The sequence below is a fragment of the Dreissena polymorpha genome, chromosome 4, assembly GCF_020536995.1.
Source record: "Dreissena polymorpha isolate Duluth1 chromosome 4, UMN_Dpol_1.0, whole genome shotgun sequence".
NCBI lineage: Eukaryota > Metazoa > Mollusca > Bivalvia > Myida > Dreissenidae > Dreissena > Dreissena polymorpha.
The window spans coordinates 85,992,883-86,018,934 of NC_068358.1; the positions used below are offsets into that span (position 1 = coordinate 85,992,883).

Below are 26,052 nucleotides of genomic sequence, written 5' to 3' on the forward strand. Positions count from 1 at the left end.
GAGCCCAAAACCCGCTCACACTACGTGTATCCGAAATTTACGGACATTCAGAGACAGATCTTCGTTTGTCAAATACATTATTCATGAATAATAATAATAATACACATGCATTTAAACGGCCAAGGATTATAAACAAATTAAGTGCAGTTTCCCCAAAAAACGCGCTCACTCCGCGTTTTTAGATGGTCGCTTAGCGACCGTCTAAGGTGGTAGTCTAAAATTCCGGTCGATACGCCTTAGCTACTAGGAGCCCAACACCCGCTTATTACGCGTATCCGCGCGAGAAAGAGTTGTATAATTTATGCAAGAGGTTTGAGTTCTCCAATTATATTCATTCACAAATGGAAACATGATATTAATATCGTGTTAAATGCAATAGTTTCGAACGGTGCTTTTATAGAAAAAAAATCAATAAACAATGATCGTATTGTACTTGTCGCGGAGGAGATTGTTTATAAATGAATAAAATAGTCCACTTTCTGCAGCGTCTTTATGACGTAGTATTTTTGCTCAGTCCACTCATGACTTGAGGCTATTAATAGATGCGCCTGTCGATAAACAAAGGAAAGTCCACGGGCGATAACAACGCAATAGGTTACGCTCTCACATACACCTCAATGACTTAGTACAGGTCTTAAATTGTGGCTATTAATAGATTCGGGAAAAAATTAACGCTTATTTATATTCTCAATTTATTAAACGTTTAACACAACTTCAGGGATACGATAGACAAAAACAAAAAAATGTTTCATAATCGCTAAACCCGAATACAACAAACAATTTATAATAATAATACGAATGACCTGTTTCGTAACCTCGTTCATGCTACTACAGCGGGTATTTCTGGAAAACGTTCTTTGGTTCTCAACAGATAGCGGCGATCTTTTGTATTTACGGGTGCTAGCAACGCAATAGTAGAAGGTTAGTAGAAGGTTTAGCTTGTTTATATTCACAGTTCTCAATACATAGACAGTTGGATATGAGTTCATCAATTACTACAGGCATACTATAGGCAACCTTGAAAACGCTTTATAATCGCTTAAACCAAAAACAACTAAATATATTATATTAAATATATTTATAACAATAAATATCTTTTAAAAATGTAGTCGGCGTATACGCTGACTTTAAAATAAAGTTTGCAATTTACTTTTCTAAATAAATAAATACAATTAAACAAAAGTTAAACTATTGTGTAGTGTTTTTCACTTGTAAGTTGCATATTCACCGCATGAAATGTGTGTTAGCATTGTCAAACCACACATTAGTGTGAGTAGATAAAAAATATACTACGGGAGAGCACTTTATATATGCCTTGTTATGAGTATCTTTCTTCACTATCGAAATATATTGTATGTTGATATTTGATTTAAACGCAGTTTTCTTTCGACACATTTAAATCACACGTCAATAGCGCCGTCATGCGAAAATGGGTCTTATGCGTTTCGGCAAGCGTTTGTTATACCCAACATGTGCTTTTGCGCAGTCAGGCCATAGGCGATGCTATCGCTATAAAATCACTCAATATGTTATGTTTCTTCTTACCAGAAGGAGAGATAGCTGAGTGGGCTATTTATATGATTGGCGCATATGGAATAAGACCCATTTTCGCATGACGAGGGTCATTACAAATCTCATTGCGAATTGAAAATGCCAGATTTAAGAACAATGTTTTTTGATACAAAATTGAATTCAAAATAGCAAACTTGTTAATAGTGGCAGCCTATCCACACATTAAGGAATGATTTCCAGACGTGCTGACCAAGTACGGCAAACATTGTGGCATGATAATTAAACGATTTTCTCTTATCGTGACACTATACTATTTCGCTAATGATTGTTTTCTCATCTTGGAGGCGAAAGTGAAATTATGCGAGATGGATTGTAACGTGTAATTGTAACAGGGCCACAATTTGTGTTGTTTGAGCATACAGAGAGAAGTCCGGAATTCCTTACACTGAACAGTGCTACATCCTTTGAATTGAGCACATACGCAGTGATGTAGCAAAAATTAAGAGGTTGTATCTCGAATCAGCTTATTAAATATTCGAAAATATTCATGGGTGACTGTTGGCGTTATGTAAAAGTCACTAAGATGAAAACTGAGTAAAACAGCTACGCCTAAAAGCGTGTTAGTGCTCTTTACCTATGTTTATGTCAGCGTTGTTGACACCGTGTGAACTGCTCAGGTAACAAGTAAAGCATAAACAGCAATGTTTATATACTTTTATTCCTCCATATACAAGATACGAAGATAATTGTATATTTTGAATTTGGTGTCAAAAATCAAAAGTTTTGTACACGGAACTTTCATTATGAATTTATATTCTTGGTGAGATAGTTATTTGAGATTAGAAAAAATATTCCTTTAATATGATGGTGACTGCAAATTTTCTTTATATTAAGTTCTCATTACCATTTTCATCATACTTTCTAATTTCTATGCTTTCAGAACTTCCAAAAAGCATGTTGTTTTTATTTTGTCTTAGTTATTTCTATGAAATAATAAGGATGATAAAAAGTGCACACAAAACTCGACCCTAGCGCTATGACACACACTTTATAAAGTTGAATGGCCTGTGTTCATTTCAAACTTGCGTTTGATTTTGAAAAATGAATTGCGTGTTAAATTATGCAATAGCGAACATCTTCAGTGCCTTCAGCGCTTTGATTATTCCTGCTAGCGAGTTTTTACGCGGAGTTTGAAAGCGAGGTAAAACGCGGCGTTCTGCTGAGTTCACTATACCCGCGGCGTGTATTACTTTAGCCTTGTCGGTAAATGCAGACAATTTCCGTTCTTATCAGCGACCGCTGCGCAACACCACGTTAGCAGTGTGCTACTGGGCATGCAAAAAATAAAAACATTGTTATTAAAAATTGTTTTAATACTGTGGCTTATAAAAATATAGATAATTGTATAAACAATTCATATATGTTTTTATTCACAGGTACGTCGACAAAATGAATGAATATACGACACGTAAAGCGTTTTGACCAATTAATATTTAATTCATAACACATATAACACCAGAATAAATGTTCCTTTTAATTTCCAAATGAGAATAATTGTGTGTAATCCGATTTTTAATGTTAACACGACGTTTACAAATGCTTCCAATATGCAGTCATCATGACATTTTTTGTATATTTCCCGACAAAAGTGCGCTAAAATTATGCGACAATGTACAAGTTCAAGGTTTATGCGTAAAAAGCGTGGAAAGTGTGCGTGTATTGATTTTTTTTATACAAACTTTGTAGTGCAGAGAACACTGAATTCTGTTGATTTCGGTTAAAAGTTTCTTTGGTATTTTTTAACACAATTATATCGCGAATAATTTTATATTTCCTCCAAATTAATTTCAATTCAAATATCTTTATCGTTACGGTATGTTAGTATAGTAATTATTGAAACAGTTATTGTACTGTATACTGATGTATACTGAAAGAGAACATCTGGACGGAACTGGATAAAGTGTTTGGTGTTAACGGTTATGTGTTGTTTTGACAAATGATTAACATGTGTGAATGTCACTCTGCCGATTTGGTCCATAATTACTGGTAAACATTGTTTTGAATGTCGACGCAACTAGAACACAACTGCGAATATTTAATGCATCTCTCTACTCAAAAGTTACCACCTTCTTTTATATATCAATGAAAAAACCTACCTACGAAGAGAAAATAAATGCTTTAGTGAGCAGTGAATTGACTTTGGTCCGACAATTAAAACCATTCCTTATGCATTTGTTGAGCGTGTTTACTAGTAAGTTATGCATTCGGACAGGCGGCTTTCCTTTGATAATGTCAAACTGTCAATTCACACAGATTTCCGAGACTTTAAATAGGGTCCTCGGTCATTTGTTTACATGTTCAGTATAGAAAAAACACCTGCTAACATGAAAACTTTGGATTAAATTATCAAAATAAAAACAATGTTGCAAACTGTGATTATATTAATTGGTGAGTATCAGTTTATTAAAGACGATGTTTTGTTTGTCGTAAATCAACGAGTTTTCTATACAACTACTTCTACAACCACGTGGGGATCGATTATCTTGGTTGTTTTTTTTAATGTTATATTATATATATATATATATAAATATATATATATATATATGTACTTGTAATAAATGTAATTTTATTTGAAAATCAGGAAGTTAAACAAAGTTAAATTGATCGTTATCTTGTAAAACACGGAGTTTCCCCATGTTGCCAACGCCGAGGGCCGCCGCGTCGGCTAATCAATTTTGCCGATCGTCCCAAATCATGCAAACGCCGCGTATCGCGAAATTTTCTTAATTCCCCTCGGCGTTACTGCACGCGGCATATGAAGGGAAATTGGGGAAAACGCGCGGAGTGTACTGTATATGTAAATGAGTGATAAACCAACATTAATCTATTTTAATGTTCGGGTTTATGTTTTGACGATACAGTGATAATGTTTAATAAACTAAACCATGGGACAAATTTGAAAAATATTGCGATGCCATTAGTCAAAATATAAATCTGAACATTAAGTGTTCTTCCAGATCAGGAGGCACAGATTATACAATCGCTTTTGTTATAGATTTATGCAATATGCCGTATGTATATCCCGATTCAATGCCGCGACACGTTTTTTTTATTGAAGGTGAGCGAATTAACAGACGATCTTGTTCAAGAGATTTTCACCGAGTTCCAGTCGGACCTTGAGGTTGACAATGTTACATTTGCCAGGGAGTGTAGAAGGTGGAAGGCGAGGTGGCAGATTTCATCTCCTGAGCCATTCAAAACACTCTAGTCGGTGCTTACCCCCACAACGGAAAACTCCTAGCCCAATTCGAAGATGTCTTCTCGTTCTACTCTGCATGCCAGTATCGACAGCAACAGCGGAGAGGTATTTTTCTACAATGAGACAGGTGAAGACATACCTCCAGAGCACCATGGGACCGGAGCGCATGTCCGGTCTTGCCCTTTAGAGAAATCGATATGGAAGAGGTCGTTGAGGTATTTGCTAGACGAAAGGAGCGCCGTTTGGCCCTTTTATTTCGTGTGTAATGTAATGCATGTAATACAGGAGACATTGTATTAATTAGAATGTATACAGTTTATGTGTATTGTTAATAAAAGTATTTTGCTATAGGTAGAGAATACAAGACGAGATGTAAGTGACTAGAGTTATCGAGTAAATATGATAGACATAGTTGCTATCAGGGGTTTTTATCTGATTTTGGGGAAATAGCCTGGCCTTTATTAAGGGGAAAAAATCGCGCGAAACGTCGAATTTTTGGGGGAAAAAATGTGCGAAAAGCTGGATTTTGAGGAAAATAAGAAAAGTCTAAAATGATCAATTTAACATATTTTACTGTTTTAACAACACATTCAAGGCAACAGATAATTTAATTATGCAATATTTTTCTATTTTCTACAGTGGATCAGGTTAACTTATATATTTTAAGGTAATTTTTTTTTTTTTTTTTTGGGGGGGAGGGGGGGAAATGAAATCTAGGGGAAAATTTACCAGCTGAGGGGAAAAAAAATCCGACGGGAAAGGGCCTATTTTCGGCGGGTCCCAAAAACGGAAAAAAAACCCTGGCTATCTAAATGATGGATATTTTGCTTTATTATGTCTCCTTTTTTTGTGTTTTAACAATACAAATTAAGCTTTAGCTACTTTTATCCAAAATATCATGGTTTTTATTTAGACATACATTAAATGATATACCCCGACATAATTCTAGAATATAAATCTACATGCATACATGCCATACGTCCCGGAAATCTGTCAAATGTCCCGGAATTGACAAAATCCATATATACATGTACCTTATCTTAGGCTTAACTGCACCTCGAATCTGTGTATATCTGCAGCGTCTCCATGACAATGCCTACCCGAATAGGCAGACTACGCTTCGTGTCAAAATTGATCAATTAACAGGGGTCCTGTTATCATATCGATTGTCTCACGTTCGCGGTCAAACCGAAAAGGCGGCATTGTTTAATGTGGCTGTTAATTGACTTTAATCTACTACGTCATTATTTCCCGCTGCGTAAGGGCAAAGGATAGTTGTTCACACATCTGAAGTCCAACATCGCTGAGTGAAAAATTAAAAGCAGTTTATGTTCGCACGTTTCTAATGTGTGACTGTCCGGATTTTAAGTTGACGATCTACCGGTACTGTTTTGTTGTATTTGTTTTATTGTGATTGGTTGTATGTATTGTGAATTGATTTGAGTTGACGATCTACCGGTACTGTATTGTTGTATTTTTTATTACATAAATGTTATAAATGAATAGATTTCTAAAGGCGTATCAACAACTACGCGTTACACACCGGTCTTAATAACAATAACGCAGTGACGTCACCATCTATGTTTAAAACGCTTACACTGAAAACACGTGGCTTGGATCTAGTAACGGAAGTAGTAATGTTTAATTTGACGTTAATAGATCAAGTGTATTTCGGATAGGCTTTCGAACTTTTGCAATTAACGATGCGAAACAAAAAAAAACGTACCAAAAATGCATATGTCTATAAATATCGCTACATTTTATACATGTCCCGGAAAATCGGCAAAAGTCCCGGACAATTTAACTCAATGTCCCGGAATTGGTCTGAAAAATAATGGCATGTATGCTACATGGAAAATCACATGTTTTAAAATCAAAGATAATAGTATCATACCGAGTTTATCACGCCATATTTTTCACTATAATATTGTCTGAAACCTCTCTAGAATGCACATACGGCTTCGTAGAGATACAAAAATTACGGGGGAGCATGCCCCTGGAACCCCCTAGCATGCCGTTTGCGTACACAAAAATTCAGCCTAGCTACGCCCCTGTATGAGTCTGAAGTGGGGGCAGTTTTTCGGTCATGTAAATGCTCAACATAATTATCATGTTGCTGTTGAATAAATATTAAATACTTTTAAAAAACGTTTGTGTTTAATATCAAAATGATTTTTGAACATAGAATGGTTGATTCTTAGAATACTGTAGGTCAGTCACTATGGAAAAATCATATTATCATATGCAAATTATCTGTGCTTTAAATGTGATGAAAATATTTTAAAATAACATTAAATTCCTCACTAACGTTGAATGTTTCCAGGATAAAGTCAATTTAGCTCAAAAAACTATAAGTGGCTTATTATAATAATAATTTAAATAAACACAAATCTCCAAGTCCATATCACAGGCAGCAGTATCATAAAATATCAATATTCGTTGTTGAAAAGTCAAACCATACACAATAGGTGTACATTTAACAATCTGGAACCCCTGGGGTAAGCTCGGGAGGGGGGGGGGGGGGCAAATTTAGGTTACAATACACTAAATACTTTTGGTGTTCAATGCTATACCCTCTAAAAACAAAATCTTCATTTATTTGAAGACACAATCCTCTGTACGGGCACTTGCCATGACTTTATTTTTGAATATTTCTGTGTTCATGTGGTAGGGAAAACATTGTTGTATACTACAAATTCCCTGTTTTGCTTTTAGGTTGGAGTCTACATAAGACTTTGACAGTTGGCGGAAAACCATCATCAACTGGAGAGATGCCGGTAAAAAGATGACCATAAAACAGTGACCGCTGATTCGCATTAAGTTCTTTCTTACATATTGGATGACCTATGTTTTTTATTGTTTAAATCATTGCGGCTTGGAATGCTCTTTAAGAAAAGGTATGGTTATGGGGGTGTCTACGCACAAAAATTTGACTTTATTTTTTGTTAAAGTTATTGCTTTTACATTGTTATTGTGCAGGAAATCTTTAGGAAATCTTTTGGTATGTTGTGACCTTTATGATACTGCTGCCTGTGGTCCATATCAAAGTTATAACAGCAGCTTTCACATCGTCATCATGATTGTGAATTAAAATGACTTAAATGTTATTAGCGTTGTTGGAGAACGGCATAATAAAAATCGGTTACTTCAAATAAATAGTTTTCTTTTGGTCTGTCTCCGAAATGTCATCTTCGAAAATCCCCGCCATTGTAACCGGAAATTGTTTAAGACGAGATCTCATGTTTCACTTCTCGCGAGATTGGCAAGTTGCTATATTAAACAAGATGGTGGCGAGCATACACGGTTCTGCTCGGATTGTTTTTCATATTTAATTTAGCCAGGATATAGAACTTTGAATCACTATGGGTAGCCGGAATGAAGAAGTTGATTTTGATTTCTTTGATACACCGCGAGATAGAGCTAATCACAGTCCGAAATCAAAGAAATCGAGCGAAAGTTCTAAACAAACGAAATCGAGAACGGAGTCGTCAAAACACGTCGAAGTGATTAAAGGTGGAGATAAAAATAACCGTGGTAGGAATGAAAATAGCCGTGACAGAAATGTTAGACGCTCGTCATCAGAATCAGCTTCAGACACTGATTCAGAAACACCCAGGTACAGACAAACGCGTAACGAGAAAAAAGCAGTGAACAGTGACTCCGATTCAGAGACTGAGAGTTCAAGTGCTTACTCAGATTCACATATTTCTTCTGATGAAAGTGATGATGATGGGAACAGCAGAGTGAAAGAAACAATTGACATTCACATGCCTAAAGCTCATGTCGAAGCATGGGGTGAGGACGGAAAAAATGAAGGTAGAAGTCCAAGGAAGAACCGAAGGGATGCTAGTTATAATTCCAATGAAAAACAAAAATCATTCAAAAGAGACTCTGACTCACAGTCATCGGATTCGGAGTATTCTCCTAAAAGACATTCTAGCAAAGGGAGTAAAACAAATGAAAGGGTAAAAAGTTCTAAAAGTAGAAATGGTCGCCACTCTGATGAGAGCAAACAAAGGGGAAAACTTAAGAGGTCCACGAGTAGTTCATTTTCTAACAACAGTGATATAACTGATGTTTCTCCACTTGAAAGTCCTGAAAATAGCCCGCGACATGCCAAGAGGTCCGATAGTCGCAATGGTAAAACTGACAAGGTGCAATACGAACATTTCCCAGACGAAAGTGCTGATATTAAACTGGAAACTGATCAGATTGATCTAAGCATTTTAATGAAATGCATGGCAGATATTGATAGAGAAAAGCAGCAGCGTCTACAGAATAATTCAAGGAGAGTTATGTTTGCGTCCCCTGATGATGAAAGAAAGGTTAAACCCAATTACACATTTTCAGTTGGAAGAGCAAAAATGATAGAAAAGGAAAACCAAAGACTGTTAAAACAAATAATGTCACAGATGAATACTGGCCCTGGCACTTTGAAACAGACCACCACAAAACCTAGAGGTCCCAAAAAGGCGTTTGAACCAGCCATTCAACGACTAACTCCGTCAGCTGTCAATAGAATGAGGGAGCAAAGGCGTATTGAATCAGAAAACATGGTATACATACTCATTTAGATAAAAATTAAAAATTTACAAATGTACATAAATATTAGTAAAAAAATGAAAGATATTATGAGGAATTGATATTCTGTATTAAAAAAAAAAAGAATAATAAAATTAAACCAGCGCTTCCGTTAGTGGACGTCTGGGCGTAAATTACACCTGAAAACGGCTGTCGTACGTAAACAATAATTTCCAAAACTGTCTTTACAATTTAATGTCCAATGCATGGCTTGTATTTTTATTGTACTAGAAGAGTTAAAAACTATTTCTTATTTGTTTTTTGCAGTGACAGTATAAAAACATTTTGAGTTCATTTTTGTAATGTTTATTATTTTTTGTTTCAACAAATATATAAAATGTCCCCAAATATTCATGCAATGCAAGATTTGTATAACACTAGCTTAAGAAACTTCAGCGTACAGTTTATATATTGACATACCTGTACGCTGAAGCCAAGCCCGTATTGAAAGTCAACCAGAGTCGTAACATATTTATGTCACGCTATAAATCAAAGAATGCTCATTTTCTTGGATACATTTCTTCATATATTGGTGAATGAATGTAAATTACTGCATCGAGGAATATTTTAAGGTTCAAATATTTTAAATGCATCTTACAATAGATGAAAATAACTCTCATCAGTCTGAAATTCACAATTTAGACGCCATTGCCGCTTTGTCACGTGACGAGTTTTCATTTGGATACTTTCGGATCGACCTTGACATTATACATGTATGCTGAAATTGTAAACATTACAATGTACTTTCGTTTTCTAAAATCTATGATTTGTGATTAACAACTTATGCTGGTGGATTATAAGACTAATTTCAGTGTGAATCAGGTAGTTTTAAATATTTACTTTGAGTTTGTATTTACACTACAATTTGTTTACAAAACAAGCCAGAATAATCTAAAATACCGGGAAATGTCATTCTGAATTTGAAAACACTTGAGCACATGGTATGTTACTAAAAATAGAATTAACGTCATATGACTGAAATTTCGGGAGATTCGCATTTCAAGAAAGTCTGTCACATCTCTGTTATTCTCGATATGTAAGAGCAGAATAGATAAATTTTAAATGTTTAAGATAGTATTATGTGAAAGAATATATCAGTGATATGTGAAAAATGTCAATCTTTCCGATCAAGTGGTTGATTTGGGCCAATAACTGCATTTAAAAGCTGTTTTAGACCGGTCTTTGTTAACTGTCAACTTTTCGGGAATTTCTGGTTGACTTTCCTAATGAGGTTGGTCCATAACTATAATTTAGTCGCGCCAGTCAAAAATCATAAAAAGCGACATTTAAAGTTATGGTAGCCAGAACTAGTATAACGCCTGCTCAGAAAATTAAGATAAATAATTACAATATACATAGAAAATAAAGATTTATTAGGACAATGTACATGTAATTAGATTATTTTTCCTTTAACCCTGAAATAAATACAGTTAATATATACTAACAATTAATAAAATAAATGTTCAGTATCAGGACTTTGAAATTCATAATTAGTGTTTTCTCATAATTTTACTGAATACATTTTACATTAAAAAACAATCTGTGAAAAGTTGTTTATAAAGCTGAGTGAGTCGTAAACAATCTGAAATAAAAAATGAGATCATTTGATTTTCAAAAACCTTGATGGTAAAACAATCTGAAATCAAGGTAAAAAGTTATTAGAAATACATAAAGCTTTTGAACTATAATGATTATATGCTTGATAATGATATTTTTAATTGTCCGATGAGAACTCTGATCAGAAATTATTTTTAGTGTTGTAAAATTTAGGTTACAAATATTTAAATTTTACGTTTGAAAGTTGGTGCAATGTAGTGAGTTTTAAGGCTCATCTGAGCACAACGTGCTCATGGTGAGCTTTTGTGATCGCTTTTTGTCCGTTGTCCGTTGTGCGCCGTCAACATTTGCCTTGTTAACTCTCTAGAGTCCACATTTTTTGTCCAATCTTCATGAAATTTGGTCAAAATATTGGTTTCAATGATATCTTGGATAAGTTCGAAAATGGTTACGTTTGCTTGAAAAACATGGCTGCCAAGGGGCGGGGCATTTTTCCTTATATGGCCATAAATGGCTATAGTAAAATCTTGTTAACACTCTAGAGGCCACAGTTATTGTCTGATCTTCATAAAAGTTGGTCAGAAGATTCATCCTAATAATATCTTGGATGAGTTCGAAAATGATGCCGTTGGTTGAAAAACATGGCCGCCAGGGGGCGAGGCATTTTTCCTTATATGGCTATAGTTAAACCTTGTTAACACTCTAGAGGCACATTTATTTTCCGATCTTCATGAAACTTGGTCACAAGATTTGTCCCACTGATATCTTGGATGTGGTCAAAAATGGTAACCTTTGCTTGAAAAACATGGCTGCCAAGAGGCGGGGCATTTTTTTCTCATATGGCTATTTATGGTTATAGTAAAATCTTGTTAACACTCTAGAGGCCACATTTATTTTCCAATCTTCATGAAACTTGGTCAGAAGATTCATCCCAATAATATCTTGGACGAGTTCGAAAATGATGCTGGTTGGTTGAAAAACATGGCTGCCAGGGGGCGGGGCATTTTTCCTTATATGGCTATAGTAAAACCTTGTTAACACTATAAAGGCCACATTTATTGTCCAATCTTGATGAAATATGGTCAGAAGATTTGTCTTAATGATATCTTGGATGAGTTCGAAAATGGTTACGTTTGCTTGAAAAACATGGCCGCCATGGGGGGGGGGCATTTTGCTTATATGCCGCTATATAAGGCTATTATAGTAAAATCTTGTTAACACTCTAGAGGCCGCATTTATTGTCCGGTCTTTATGAAACTCGGTCAGAAGATTCATTCTGGTAATATCTTGGACTTGTTCAAAAATGATGCCGGTTGGTAGAAAAACATGGCCACTACGGGGGCGGGGCTTTTTTCCTTATATGACTATAGTAAAACCTTGTTAACACTCTAGAGGTCACATTTATTTTCCGATCATCATGAAACTTGGTCAGAAGATTTGTCCCAATGATATCTTGGATGAGTTCGAAAATGGTTTTGGTTGCTTTAAAAACATGGCCACCAGGGACGGGGCATTTTTCCTGATATGGCTATAGTAAAACCTTGTTAACACTCTAGAGGCCACATTTATTGTCCAATCTTCATGACATTTGGTCAGAAGATTGGTCTCAATGATATCTTGGATGAGTTCAAAAATAATTATGTTTGCTTGAAAAAAATGGCTTCCAAGGGGCAGGGCATTTTTCCTAATATGGCTATAGTAAAATCTTGTTAACACTCTAGAGACCACATTTACTGTCCGATCTTCATGAAACTTGGTCAGAAGATTCATCCCGATAATATCTTGGAAGAGTTCAAAAATGCCGGTTGGTTGAAAAACATGGCTGCCAGGGGGCGGGGCATTTTTCCTTATATGGATGTAGTAAAACCTTGTTAACACTCTAGAGGCAACATTTATTTTCTGATCTTCGTGAAACTTGGTCAGAAGATTTGTCCCAATAATATCTTGTTATCTCAGGTGAGCGACTTTGGTCCTTTAAGGCCCTCTTGTTTTAATGAATTTGTTTCAATTTCACTTTAAGGCTTAAACAAGTTACCGTGATATTTATTTTCAAGGTCTCTTAACAAGAACAGTCCTTATTTAAGCCTCCAACATGTGTATGACATTTTGAATAATTAAATTTGAACCCTTTACCACTTAGATACGTAATTTGAAGAGTTTTTAGTCGCTTAGAAAGTTAAAATAAATTACAGACCATTTTTACTAGATTCAAGTTTTAAAGGCTTCTGACATTTCAAATCCTTAGATACTGATAAGCGGCAAAAAGCATAAAACCTAAACAGAATGCGAGTCTCTCGCAGGCTGTTCTAGTTTTATGCTGTTTGCATATTATTATTAAACAATTTTAACTTTTCCTCAAAGTGGGAAATGGTTTATTGTTCCTTATCAATACATGCATGAGAGGTACAAATTGTATGCAGCCGGTTTATGTTGTACGTGTCAGTTTAATTCATTTCATATTCATAATCTGCTGTCTAAAACTATCTTGCCAAAACGATTGAGTTTTTTCGCACATATTCAAACTGCCTTCTCTTTCTCCTTTTCATTGGTAATTTGCTGTGTCGGAGTAAGCTTTTTCAGAAATAAACTTTTACCAATACATTTATTGATTTAATTTTTATTGATCAGCGTGATCAGGTAGTGTGACACATGGACCGTGCATTTGGATTGCTGATTTGTTTTGTACCATAGTTGGCATGGAACTTGAAGTGTTCTATAAATTATTGATGTACTCGTTAATCAGATCTTAAATATATTTTAATTTGAGTAGGTTTATTTCTGTGTTTTTTTAAAAGTTGTTAGATTTGGATTCATCTATATTTTATGTACCAATATGAAATAAGGATTAAATGTTGTTTTTCTCTTAAAATACTTAAAGGGACTTGTTCACAGATTTTGGTATATGTGCGATTAAATGCTTAAGATTGCTAAATGTTTGCATTTGAACTAAAAAGCCTCTGTATATAACAAGAATAAAATTAAAGAATAAAGAAGAGTAAAATTTTAGCGTTTAAACCATGCTTCCATCTGTGCAGCTATCTTTCTTTAAGTATTTAAAACTTTTTATATCCAACCCAGGTACATGTAGTGTCCGATAATAACCATAACAACAGAACTCTCGAAATTATTCAATTGTTTGGCGTGTGTAACCAGTGTTTTAAGCTCACCTGTCATGAAGTGACATGGTGAGCTTATGTGACTGTGTGATGTCCGGCATCCATATGTGTGTGCGTGAGTGTGTGTGTGTGCGTCCGTCAACAATTTTCTTGTGTAGACAGTAGAGGTGACAGTTTTCATCCTATCTTTATGAAATTTTGTTAGAATGTTTATCTTGATGAAATCTGGGTGGGGATTGTATTTGGGTTATCTGGGGTCAAAAACTAGGTCAAATAATTGAAATACCTTGTGTAGACTATAGAGGTCGCAGTTTTCATCCAATCTTTATCAAATTTGGTCAGAATGTTTATCTTGATGAAATCTGGGTTGGGATTGTATTTGGGTCATCTGAGGTCAAAAACTAAGTCACTAGGTCAAAAACTAGATCAAATAATAGAAAAACTTTGGGTAGACAATAGAGGTAGCAGTTCTCATCCAATTTTTATGAAATTTGGTCAGAATGTTAATCTTGATGGAATCTGGGTTGGGATTGTATTTGAGTCATCTGGGGTCAAAAACTAGGTCACTAGGTCAAAACTAGGTCAAATAATAGAAAAACCTTGTATAGACTATATAGGTCTCAGTTTTTATCCAATCTTTTTGAAATTTGGTCAGAATCTTTATCTTGATAAAATCTGGGTTAGGATTGTATTTGGGTCATCTGGGGTAAAAAACTAAGTCAGTAGGTCAAAAGCTAGGTCAAATAATAGAAAAACCTTGTGTAGACAATAGAAGTTGCAGTTTTCATCCAATCTTTATGAAATTTGGTCGGATTGTTTATCTGGATGAAATCTGGGTTGGGATTGTATTTGGGTCATCTGAGGTCAAAAACTAGGTCACTAGGTCAAATAATAGAAAAACAGTCAACAATGTGTTTGTGTAGACAGTAGAGGTCACAGTTTTCATCTAATCTTTATGAAATTTGGTCAGTATGTTTATCTTGATAAAAACTGGGTTGGGATTGTATTTGGGTCATCTGGGGTCAAAAACTAGGTCACTAGGTCAAAAACTAGGTCACTAGGTCAAATAATAGAAAAACCTTGTATAGACAATAGAGGTCGCAGTTTCATCTTGATGAAATCTTGGTTGGGAATGTATTTAAGTCATCTGGGGTCAAAAACTAGGTCAGTAGGTCAAAAACTAGGTCAAATAATAGAAAAACCTTGTGTAGACAATAGAGGTCACAGTTTTCATCCAATCTTTATAAAATTTGATCAGAATAATTTATCTTGGTGAAATCTGGGTTGGGATTGTATTTGGGTCACCTGGGGTCAAAAACTAGGTCAATAGGTCAAATATTAGAAAAACCTTGTGTAGACAATAAAGGTCACAGTTCATCCAATCTTTATGAAATTTGGTCAGAATGTTTATCTTGATGAAATCTGTGTTGGGATTGTATTTGGTTAGTCGGGTGAGCGATTCAGGGCCATCATGGTCCTCTTGTTTTTCATTACAAATCAGGTCTGGTAATCGGCTAATTGAAATAAGTATATATATTTCTCAAATGGGAGCTAAAAATTACCAATGGAAGTTTTTAAAAAATTGTTGTTGTTTTTTTATCTCTCATCCATATAAGTTCAACCTTAGAAAACATAATATTGAAAACACTTGTATTCTAAATTTTGAAGCATGTTTTGCAAATCAACATAAACACTTAATTTCCCAATTTTAGTCAAAACGCCTCGAATTTTCCCAATCAAAAGGGACCCACATAACTGGCTAATGGTGTTTAAAAAAAGTGAGTACTGGTAAAATACCCTACTAAATGATGTTAACAGTATGAAATTTATTAGAAAAAAGTAATGTTATATATAATGAGTTGGACATGCATATAACTATAAATCTTTATTTCAGCACATATTGAGTCGTTTGCAAACAATTCGACCAACCCGTGGCATATCCAGGAAAGAGCAGATTAATGAGTTTGAGCGCCACATGTCGTATGGTGCTCCCGCTGGTACTGTACTCATTCCCGCGGACGAAGACCCAGAAGAGAGAAAATCTCGCGCGCACAGTTCACTGAGCCATGCCTATATACAGCATCAAAGGTCAAGGCCGTCCAGTGCTGGGCATTATTCCACCTCTTCAACTGGTAGAAGGTCAAGACCTTCGAGTGCAAAATCCAATGCATCCGTTATGTCGAATGCGTCAGTGCGATCAAATGCCTCAAAAAGGTCAGTGGCATCGGTGAGATCAAACATGTCGTCTGCGTCGCGACGAAGAGAGGAAAAACCTGATTACAGGCCACCTTGGGACGATAGATTTTCATTTTCTTGAAATGTTTGTGTTTTATTACTGCAACAGTTATCGAGTAACTTTTTAATACTTTATAATTGCTCTTTTTTAAGTCTGAATACTCATTGACAGTAATTAGCAGGGAAAGTTCTGTGGTCAATCTGCTTCACAATATGAAAACAATGCAAACATTTTTTATTTATTTTTTTAGATTGTTTTCATTTTTGTTAAAAGAATGTCCAGTAGTTTTTTCATCATTTTAAAATGTTCACAAAAATTGAGAAAAACTCACTGTTGAGATAGAATAAAGACGTAATTAAGTAACTGTGTGATAGTAGGCAAAGCTCTTTCAAAAGCTACACTTTTTGTTGTTGTTCACATACATGTAGCTTTACAATTTTGTGTTTTAATTTAAAATGATACCTTAGTTCAGTACACCTTAGTTATGGACTTTAATTTAGAATTGCACAAATATGTCAATGTGTTATAATGGCGTTTTAATCCACATTTGCACGGCTAACTGGGTGATTATGTTTCCTTAGTAATTTTAATATACCGGTAATGTGCATAGAAAAGAAATATGCAGTTTACCCAGATCATGATGTAGATAGCTGACTTCAGTTAGGGGCTTGTAAAAGCCCAGCACCAAATGTAAAAGAGCCATTGATAATATGTTAGTTCAGTACTATGGTGGCAAATGGGGAAGCTTAGAGGGGAATAGGATTTGGGGTTACTGGAGCTGTAATATTTACTTAAATATATTTTCTCTAGTAAATCAGTGTTTGAAATTCACATTCAGTTGACATGTGCAAGCATTAGCTCGGTGATCAATCATTATCTATTGCTACCATGATATCCATGGACAGCCCTCCACTATGTTTGTATTAATGTTCAGAGTCTAGACGGGTGTATTCACATATCTTATGGTATTTGCACTGTTGTTTGTTTTATACTGATTGATCATGTTTGAATCACACCATTTTTCAGCCAAGCACTCATGATTACAAAATGTTTGTTAGTTTTATAAGGGTGGTCATTTTTCTGCCAATATGAGTAACTGATAGCAGCTCAAGTGCACATGGTTCTAACAATTAGCATTTTTATTATATGAGCCGTGCTTTGTGAAAAGGGGGTTTAATGCATGTGCATAAAGTGTAGTCCCAGATTAGCCTGTGCAGTCCACACAGGCTTATCAGGGAAAACTTTTTCCGCTTTTATGGTATTTTTAGCTCACCTGAGCACAACGTGCTCATGGTGAGCTTTTGTGATCGCCTTTTGTCTTTCGTCCGTCGTGCATTGTGCGACATCAACATTTTCCTTGTTCACTCTCTAGAGGCCACATTTATTGTCCAATCTTCATGAAATTTGGTCAGAAGATTGGTTTCAATGATATCTTGGATGAGTTCAAAAATGGTTACATTTGCTTGAAAAACATGGCTGCCAAGGGGCGGGGCATTTTTCCTTATATGGCTATAGCAAAATCTTGTTAACACTCTAGAGGCCACATTTATTGTCCGATCCTCATAAAACTTGGTCAGAAGATTCATCCCAATGATATCTTGGATGAGTTCGAAAATGATGTCCGTTGGTTGCAAAACATGGCCGCCAGGGGGCGGGGCATTTTCCTTATATGGCTATAATAAAACCTTGTTAACACTCTAGAGGCCACATTTATTTTCCGATCTTCATGAAACTTGCTCAGATGATTTGTCCCAATGATATCTTGAATGAGTTCAAAAATGGTAACCTTTGCTTGAAAAACATGGCTGCCAAGGGGCAGGGCATTTTTCCTTATATGGCTATATATGGCTATTATAAGTAAAACCTTGTTAGCTTTCTAGTTTGCTCAATCTTCATGAAATTTGGTCAGAACATTTGTTTCCTGTGTAGTAAAGTTTGGTTTTATTATGTCAATATTATGTGACATTAACTGTATTATGTAATTTTTCATAACACAGAATTTTCATAGTTAACATAACTGTTTTAGTCACTAACACGTATGATAAGCTTTTCAACTAAGAGATAACTGAACGAAAGACAACATGTACATGATTTTGCAGTATTTATGCAGTATTTATCTCCCTTGTTTAACCTGGTTCAGTAATCTATTTTTAGTTCTGCTCTGGAATTTGGGAAGATATTGATCATTGATAAATGCACTGTTCTGAGGGAAAATTTACTACTCTGCCATTGATCTCTTCTGAACTGTATACAATAAGCTGTTTGGGCTGATTTAAACACCTCTTGATGCTTTCTTGAAAAGTTAACAGCTCTTGAAAAAGGTTGGAATTTTGAAATAATTAAACTGTAAATTATTTTTAACACCAGCATCAAGACATTTTGGCATTATTTTCTAAATTATTCTTATTATTTAGATTATTTTTATTTGGAATTTTCTAAATTAGAAAGTTATTTCAATAACTGTTGTAATTTTTTCTTATTTTTACATTTGATTCACTGAAGTTTCCTAATCTCCATAACTATTGTTCTTAAGATTAAATTAGACCTATTTTGTAAACTAGATTTTTGAAGCACTTTCAAGACTTACAGTAACTTATATTTAATCAGTTTTTTTGACAGCTTTTGAACTTCTTTTTACTTTCATTAAGGTATTAGCTATGTTGTTCATTTTTGTAATGATACTTAGATTCTTTAGACTTGGCTTGTACCTGTTCTTAATTTTCTGTCATTGTATTTCATTTTCCGAGTTCGAATAAAAATTAGTTATTTTTGTTAAAGCTGCCTTGGTTTTCACTTATAAATAAATTCTTTGAGTGTATTTAGGCGTCTCTGAATGAACGCCTTTAGTTAATTGAATTACAACCAGTCAGTATATTCATCCTGACTGGAAATAAGAGTTTGTCAAATAAATATTTCCGCATTACATAAGTGCTTACAAAGTTACATAACTTGTAACCGTCCTGTGACCGGTTCATTTGCGTAAGCGAAGGAGACCGCACTACCACACCTGGATAGGACAGTTGAGTTGGATAATGGTTTGGATCGGCAAAAAAACATTGCCGCCAGTGGGGGGGGGTCTTTTTCCTTATATTTATATAGTAAAAAAGCTTGTGAACACTAGAAGTCACATGTTTTGCCTAATCATCATGAAATTTTGTCAAAACATTAGTTATGTGGATGTCTCAGACGAGTTTGAAAATGGTCGTGATCAGTGAAAAAACATGGCTGCCAGGGAGTGGGGCAGTTTTCTTTATATGTATAAAGTGACAACATGTGAACAGTCTAGAAGACACATTTTTTCCCCAATATTCATGAAATTTGGACATATCTTGGAAGAGTTAAATAATGGTTCACGTCTGTTAAAAAAACATGGCCAAAGGGGCCATTTGTTGTTCATTCTTCATGATACTTGGTTAGAACATTTGTTCCATTGCTATCTTGGGCTGCAAAGAACAGGTCATTTCTTTTTATCTCCGGTGAGCGAATTTGGGCCTTTCAGGCCCTCTTGTTCTATAAAGACATTTTCTAAATAGCAAAAATCAAGCTGAAGCAGAAAGTGTTGTTTCTAATTAGCCTGTTTGGACTTCACAGGCTAATCTGGGATGACAATTTATGCAAATGCATTAAACTCCCTTTTCACCGAGCGGGGCTCATATGTATTAATATTGAAATTGTGAAACATGCAAACTAAATACAGCTGAACATTGTTTGGAAACTGCTGTGTATGAGCATATTTTAAACTCTTTTTCTCTTACATTATATGATATTAGCAATGCAAGTAATAAATAGACACATAAACACGTATGACATAAAATGTAGAACAAAACAGTATAGTGCAGTCTGCCAAGTGTGTTGTAAATCTCAACTTCAGTAGTAGTAAATACCTTTTATAATTAAATATATAAAGTAAATATGAACTTAAACCAGGTTTGTTTAATGTTATTGAATAATTTAGTTTTGAAAGCACATCTTAAGTATAAGATAACATTTTTACATCATAAAATCCAAATATGTATTGAACTTACTGGTCATGTACGTAATTCCGGCCACTTTTGGGACTATTAATTTTTTTTTAAGAAAAATCTTTAGTGTTAGGCAACTGGTTGAAACTAAACTTCACATATATAATCCTGGGTTCAAAACTCACCTAGCATGAAAATTTAAATAGAATTAGATCGGTGAATGTTACTTAATGAACAGAAAATGATGACATGTAAACTATCCATTTTCGTAGGTTAAATGTACCTAAAAAATCGGCCACTTTTCGGTTTGATCTGCAGATAAAATTACAAAGCAATATCTTTTGACAAATGTCCTCAATTTCAGAGTATTAATCAATGTTTATATACTATTAATATTTTTGACTTGAAATTTAAAATAAATGCGAAATTATTACACCATTTACTCCCCCTACCTATTTTAATAAATATAAACAATGGGGAAACTGCTATTTCATTAAAAAATATTTGTTTTTAATGTGTTTAATAAATTTTTTCAAACATAGCTAAAAAAGTAAACACATTTTGTTTGAAAAGTTGACTTCAGTGTTGATTATTAGTAAACGCTTATATATAATATTTAAACATGTAATCTAGCAATATTCTTATAAAGGGAGGTAATTCATATATTAAAAATGTATATTTAGCTTCTAATTTGTATGTTTTGAATATAAGTTTTTGTACAATAAATTGGTAAAACTTGGATTAAAGTTTATTAGATAAAATAAAAATAATTTTATCAAATATATTTGTTTCTTATATGATTATAATTGTTGCAACATATGATGTCATCACTTTCCCCATGAGCCAAATATTTCCTGCTATATTTGTGACATTTTAACACAAAAGTTTACGGTGATATGGTTCTTACATTTGCAAAATATTGCGAGTGGGGATGGTTTTCATATTGATTTTTCTAAATAAAAACAAAATATGTGCGTCAAGATCATGAAAATGATTTTACACAGGTGGCCGATTTTTTACGTACAGGCCGGAATTACGTACATGACCAGTAATACTTTATTGCACATATCACAATATTGAACTAAGTACTTTTATAAAGTCTTGATTGGTTTACTGATATCTCGAAGTCATTTGTAAACTACTATCAACTTCACGATAAGGAAATTCAGCTGTAATAAATCTTGCATAAATGTGACAAATACAAGGTTTTGAAGTACTCTGTCATTTTATTGTACTTATTTTGACCACTTGATATTTTGCTGTGTTGCTCAGAAATTGAATACTAGTATTAGTAATATTTAAGTAATTTGTTTAACTGAAGACTTATTTTATCTACCTGCACAAATGTATTTGTAATAGTTTTAAATTCTGTACATTAAATATTTGTGTTGCACAACTTCCTATAAGCTTTACACATTTACGCCATTTTTAATATTTTATCTTTTTAGCAATATAAATAATAAACATGTACCAGTAAAAAAAAACATTTACAAAACTGAAAGTTTATATTTAGATCAATAGAAATAGTGATACCAAACATGTGCAAATATATTTGATGTGTTTTTGATTCTTTTATGACCGTGTAATTTATTAAAGTTGCTTATATTCTAAATGCTTTTTTTCATTGTTGACAGTAGCTTTAAAGGGGCCTTTTCACAGATTTTGGCATTTTTTAACTTATTCATTAAATGCTTTATATTGATAAATGTAAGCATTGGATCGTAAAAGCTCCAGTAAAAAATCAAGAATAAAATTAAAAAAAGGAAAAGAACATTGCCCGGAGCAGGTTTCGAACCAGTGACCCCTGGAGTCCTGCCAGAGTCCTGAAGTAAAAACGCTTTAACCTACTGAGCTATTCCGCCGAGTACACATTATTGACGTATTTTATACCTTATTTAAGCAATCTTCGTAGTTTCACAAAATTTAACGACAAAAACAGAACTCTCCAAATTATTCAATCGTTTCGCGTTGCAACGCTTTATAATTTTTAGGTTTTAAAATCGTCAAAAGATGCATATAATGGCTATATTAGACCATGGTAAATGTTCAGTATTACTGTTTCCTCACAAATATCATAACTAAAACGAAAATGTGCGAATCTGAAACAACTTTTTTCAATTTTGTCAATTTACCAAAGCGTGAAAAGATCCCTTTAATCTGTTAAATCTTTGGATATATTTAGTATACTTGAAACTCACTATTTGCTGATGTTAAATACATAAGTAAAATATGCCATATATATTGTAGCATGTTTAGGTTTATATTATTGTATATATTACATGTATTGTTATATGCATTTAACTGTCTCATTTTTGTGTTTGTATTATTTTGCAGTACATGCATGTTAAAATGTGAAGGGGCCAAGATATTTACAAAATTGTCTTTGTAGTAACTTTTTACAGAACGCTACTTTTAATGTTCACATTTTTGGTATCTAAATTATTGGGTTGATCTTCGCCATGTGCAATTAAGCCGAATAATACAAAATGGCGTTATAAATTTCCATGTATGATTATGTCTGACAAACAAAATTGTATAATTATGAAATTCCATTTTAAGCAAGTCTAGGCATGATCATGCTGTGGGGTCAAAAGCCATTAATAGTGTTGAATAAATAAGAAAACATAATTTAAGATCACTTAACTTTGTCAAGTGTTCCTAAATGACAGTCCTTTTAAATTGTATTTTCTTGAAATTATTAGTTTTTTTTTTAATGCAAAAGCTGAAAGTGATGCAACTAGTTTCAGTGAAAATTAAGTTCATGTTAAATTGTGATAGTTTAATCTTTTAAATAGCTTATTTAAAAATCATGTGGATTATGTACTTAAATCAGTCGGAAATTTAGCTCATAGACGGAGTGCTAATATATCTAGTAGTAACATAGATGTTGGTACTCCAAGTGATTATGAAGGGATTATGGTCTATTAACAGTTGACAAGTGTGTTGTGATTTTGTGTGCCCCCTTTCGAAGAAAAGGGGGTGTATAGTTTTCGCACTGTTCGTCTGTCAGTCTGTCTGTCAGTCTGTCACACTTTTCGTGTCCGCTCTCTAATTCAAATTGTTTTCATCCAATCTTTACCAAACTTGGTCAGAAGTTGTATCTAGACAATATCTAGGTCAAGATTGAATATGGGTCATGCCGGGTCAAAAACCAGGTCACGGGGTCACTTAGTGCATTTAAATAACTTCTATCAAAGCATTTATTAGGGGCATATGTCATCCTATGTAGACAGCTCTTGTTTTAACTTTATTTTATTTTAAATTAAATATTGGTTAAATACTCGTTTTGAATTACTTGAAGTGTAGTTTTGTAAAGTACATCTAAATATCACAGTTTATTGTCATCAATCTCTGTATCATAAGAATCAGTTTAACCTTTATGTAAGCAGATTGAAAGATTTTTCATTTGTTTTGACAACATTTGCAATTTGCAATTTTCACATACCTATTTTATTGGCTAGCTATCGTGTAATGTTATAATGTTTTATTTTAGTTTTTTCCCCTTAATTCGCATGATATTGTGTACTACAATGTTGATATTTTCCATTGGCACATGAATATTGATTGTTGCTTCATTTTGATTGGCACATTTTTCTTGAATATTAGTAACATTGATGTTGACATACATTTATGAAGTCTGTTTTCTTTGCCATTACATTTTCGTAGCCTTTAAATAATCATTTATTCAATTTATTTCCTTATTAGAGCTTCTTCGCTGTATTGCTAGTTAATTCAACATAAAATGAGCTGTGCTCTGTGAAAAGGGGGTTTAATGCTTGTCTTTAAAGTATTGTCCCAGATTAGCCTGTGCAATCTGCACAGGCTAATCAGGGACGACGCTTTCCTCCTTAACTGGATTTTTGCTAAGAAGAGACTTTCTTCAAATGAAAATTATCGTAAACGCAGAAAGTGTTGTCTGTGATTAATCTAGGACAACACTTTACAAACATGCATAAAACCCCCTTTTAACCTTTTGCATGCTGGGAAATTTGTAGTCTGCTAAAATGTCGTCTGCTGAATTTCTAAAATAAGCATTTTCTTAGATTTTTTTTAAAGAATACTATCAGAATAGCACACAGTTTGGATCCTGATGAGACGCCGCGTTCTGTGGCGTCTCATCTGGATCCAAACTGTTTGCAAAGGCCTTTAAAATTCGGTTCCAGCGCTGAAAGGGTTAAAAGAGCAATTAGGCTCATAAAAATTGTGGGTTCTCAGAAAGAAAACTGCAAACATGCCATGAAATATTTATTGTAATGTTAGCATTCACCTGTGATCAATTTTAAAAATTATTCCACAATTAAAATGTATTCAATAAAAAATGCTGCATCAAATAAATATTCACAATTAATTTATAAATGTATACAATAACAATTTTACTGTTATTTGAATAAGTATTGTTTAATATATATTTTTTAATGAATTAATTGTTGTGCATATAAGGCATCATATTTTATTACTTTGAAATGATGAGTCTAAATCATACAATCTGAAGCGTTGTCTTTAAATCAGTGAATATCATGTATTGTCAGGATGATTATTTTGTGATATTTTCTGTTTTTATCTCTAGAATAAAATTAGCACAACAGTCAGCATGTTCTTTTAACCTATCCATCCCGTATTACAGATCCGATGATTATGTTATTATATTCGTACTACGATAGTATTATTCATACTAATTAGTTTAAAAAATATTTTAGAATTTAAATATTCTAATTAAACAACAATTTGAAGTTTGTAGGTGTAGGTATTTAAAAGCCATGGATCTAAGATGTACAGAATTGCTTATTAACCATTAAAAACGACTATTGGAAAAATACAATTATTTGGCTTGCAATTAATAGTAGGCTAGTTTACATTTAGCATACAGCTATATCTTGTTCGGAAATTCTTTTTATATTAATGCCCCCCTTTGAAGAAGAGGGGGTATATTGTTTTGCACATGTCGGTCGGTCCGTCCGTCTGTCGGTCGGTTGGTCCATCCACCAGATGGTTTCCGGATGATAACTCAAGAACGCTTAGGCCTTGGATCTTGAAACTTCATAGGTACATTAATCATGACTGGCAGATGACCCCTATTGATTTTCAGGTCACTAGGTCAAAGGTAAAGGTCACAGTGACTCGAAATAGTAAAATTGTTTCCAGATGATAACTAAATATTGCTTAGGCCTAGGATCATGGAACTTCATAGGTACATTGATCATGACTGGCAGATGACCCCTATTGATTTTCAGGTCAGTAGGTCAAAGGTCAAGGTCACAGTGACTCGAAATAGTGAAATGGTTTCCAGATGATAACTCAAGAATGCTTAGGCCTAGGATCATGAAACTTCATAGGTACATTGATCATGACTGGCAGATGACCCCTATTGATTTTCAGGTCACTAGGTCAAAGTTCAAGGTCACAGCGACTCGAAATAGTAAAATGGTTTCCAGATGATAACTCAATAATGCTAAGGCCTAGGATCATGAAACTTCATAGGTACATTGATCATGACTGGCAGATGACCCCTATTGATTTTCACGTCACTAGGTCAAAGGTCAAGGTCACAGTGACTCGAAACAGTAAAATAATTTCCTGATGATACCGTAACTCAAGAATAATTAGGCCTAGGATCATGAAACTTCATAGGTACATTGATCATGACTTGCAAATGACCCCTATTGATTTTCAGGTCACTATGTCAAAGGTCAAGGTCACAGTGACAAAAACGTATTCACACAATTACTGCCACTACAACTGACAGCCCATATGGGGGGCATGCATGTTTTACAAACAGCCCTTGTTTATATTTTTCATTCAATGGATTACATGTATTTGCAATTGTATATG

General features: G+C 34.1%; 2 protein-coding genes across 5 annotated transcripts in view; one reads left to right on the plus strand and one right to left on the minus strand.

The window, feature by feature from the left end:
* The window catches only part of LOC127879926 (uncharacterized), a 54,192-nt gene extending 46,174 nt beyond the window's left edge, over positions 1–8,018 (minus strand). For 3 of the 4 annotated variants that reach the window (XM_052427036.1, XM_052427034.1, XM_052427037.1), the window contains exon 1: positions 7,918–8,018. In XM_052427036.1, the coding sequence (XP_052282996.1) occupies positions 7,918–8,012 (95 nt within the window). In that variant the 5' untranslated portion in view covers positions 8,013–8,018. Of the gene's footprint in view, positions 1–4,791; positions 4,885–7,917 lie in introns of all 4 variants that reach the window. The other variant, XM_052427038.1, reaches the window with a different exon arrangement.
* LOC127879927 (cilia- and flagella-associated protein 97-like) lies at positions 4,162–24,812 on the plus strand. The gene is made up of 3 exons (XM_052427039.1): positions 4,162–4,986; positions 7,487–9,327; positions 15,920–24,812. Exons 2-3 carry the CDS (start codon positions 8,134–8,136, stop codon positions 16,340–16,342), a joined length of 1,617 nt encoding a protein of 538 aa, XP_052282999.1. The 5' UTR covers positions 4,162–4,986; positions 7,487–8,133; the 3' UTR covers positions 16,343–24,812.
* Positions 24,813–26,052: the final 1,240 nt, after the last annotated feature.

What these genes read in the sequence shown, in the direction of transcription:
- LOC127879927 (XM_052427039.1), top strand. Translation starts at nt 8,134, where the DNA reads ATGGGTAGCCGGAATGAAGAAGTTGATTTTGATTTCTTTGATACACCG. An exon ending in GTATTGAATCAGAAAACATG is followed by an intron (nt 9,328 to 15,919) that starts GTATACATACTC and finishes TCTTTATTTCAG; the next exon opens with CACATATTGAGTCGTTTGCA.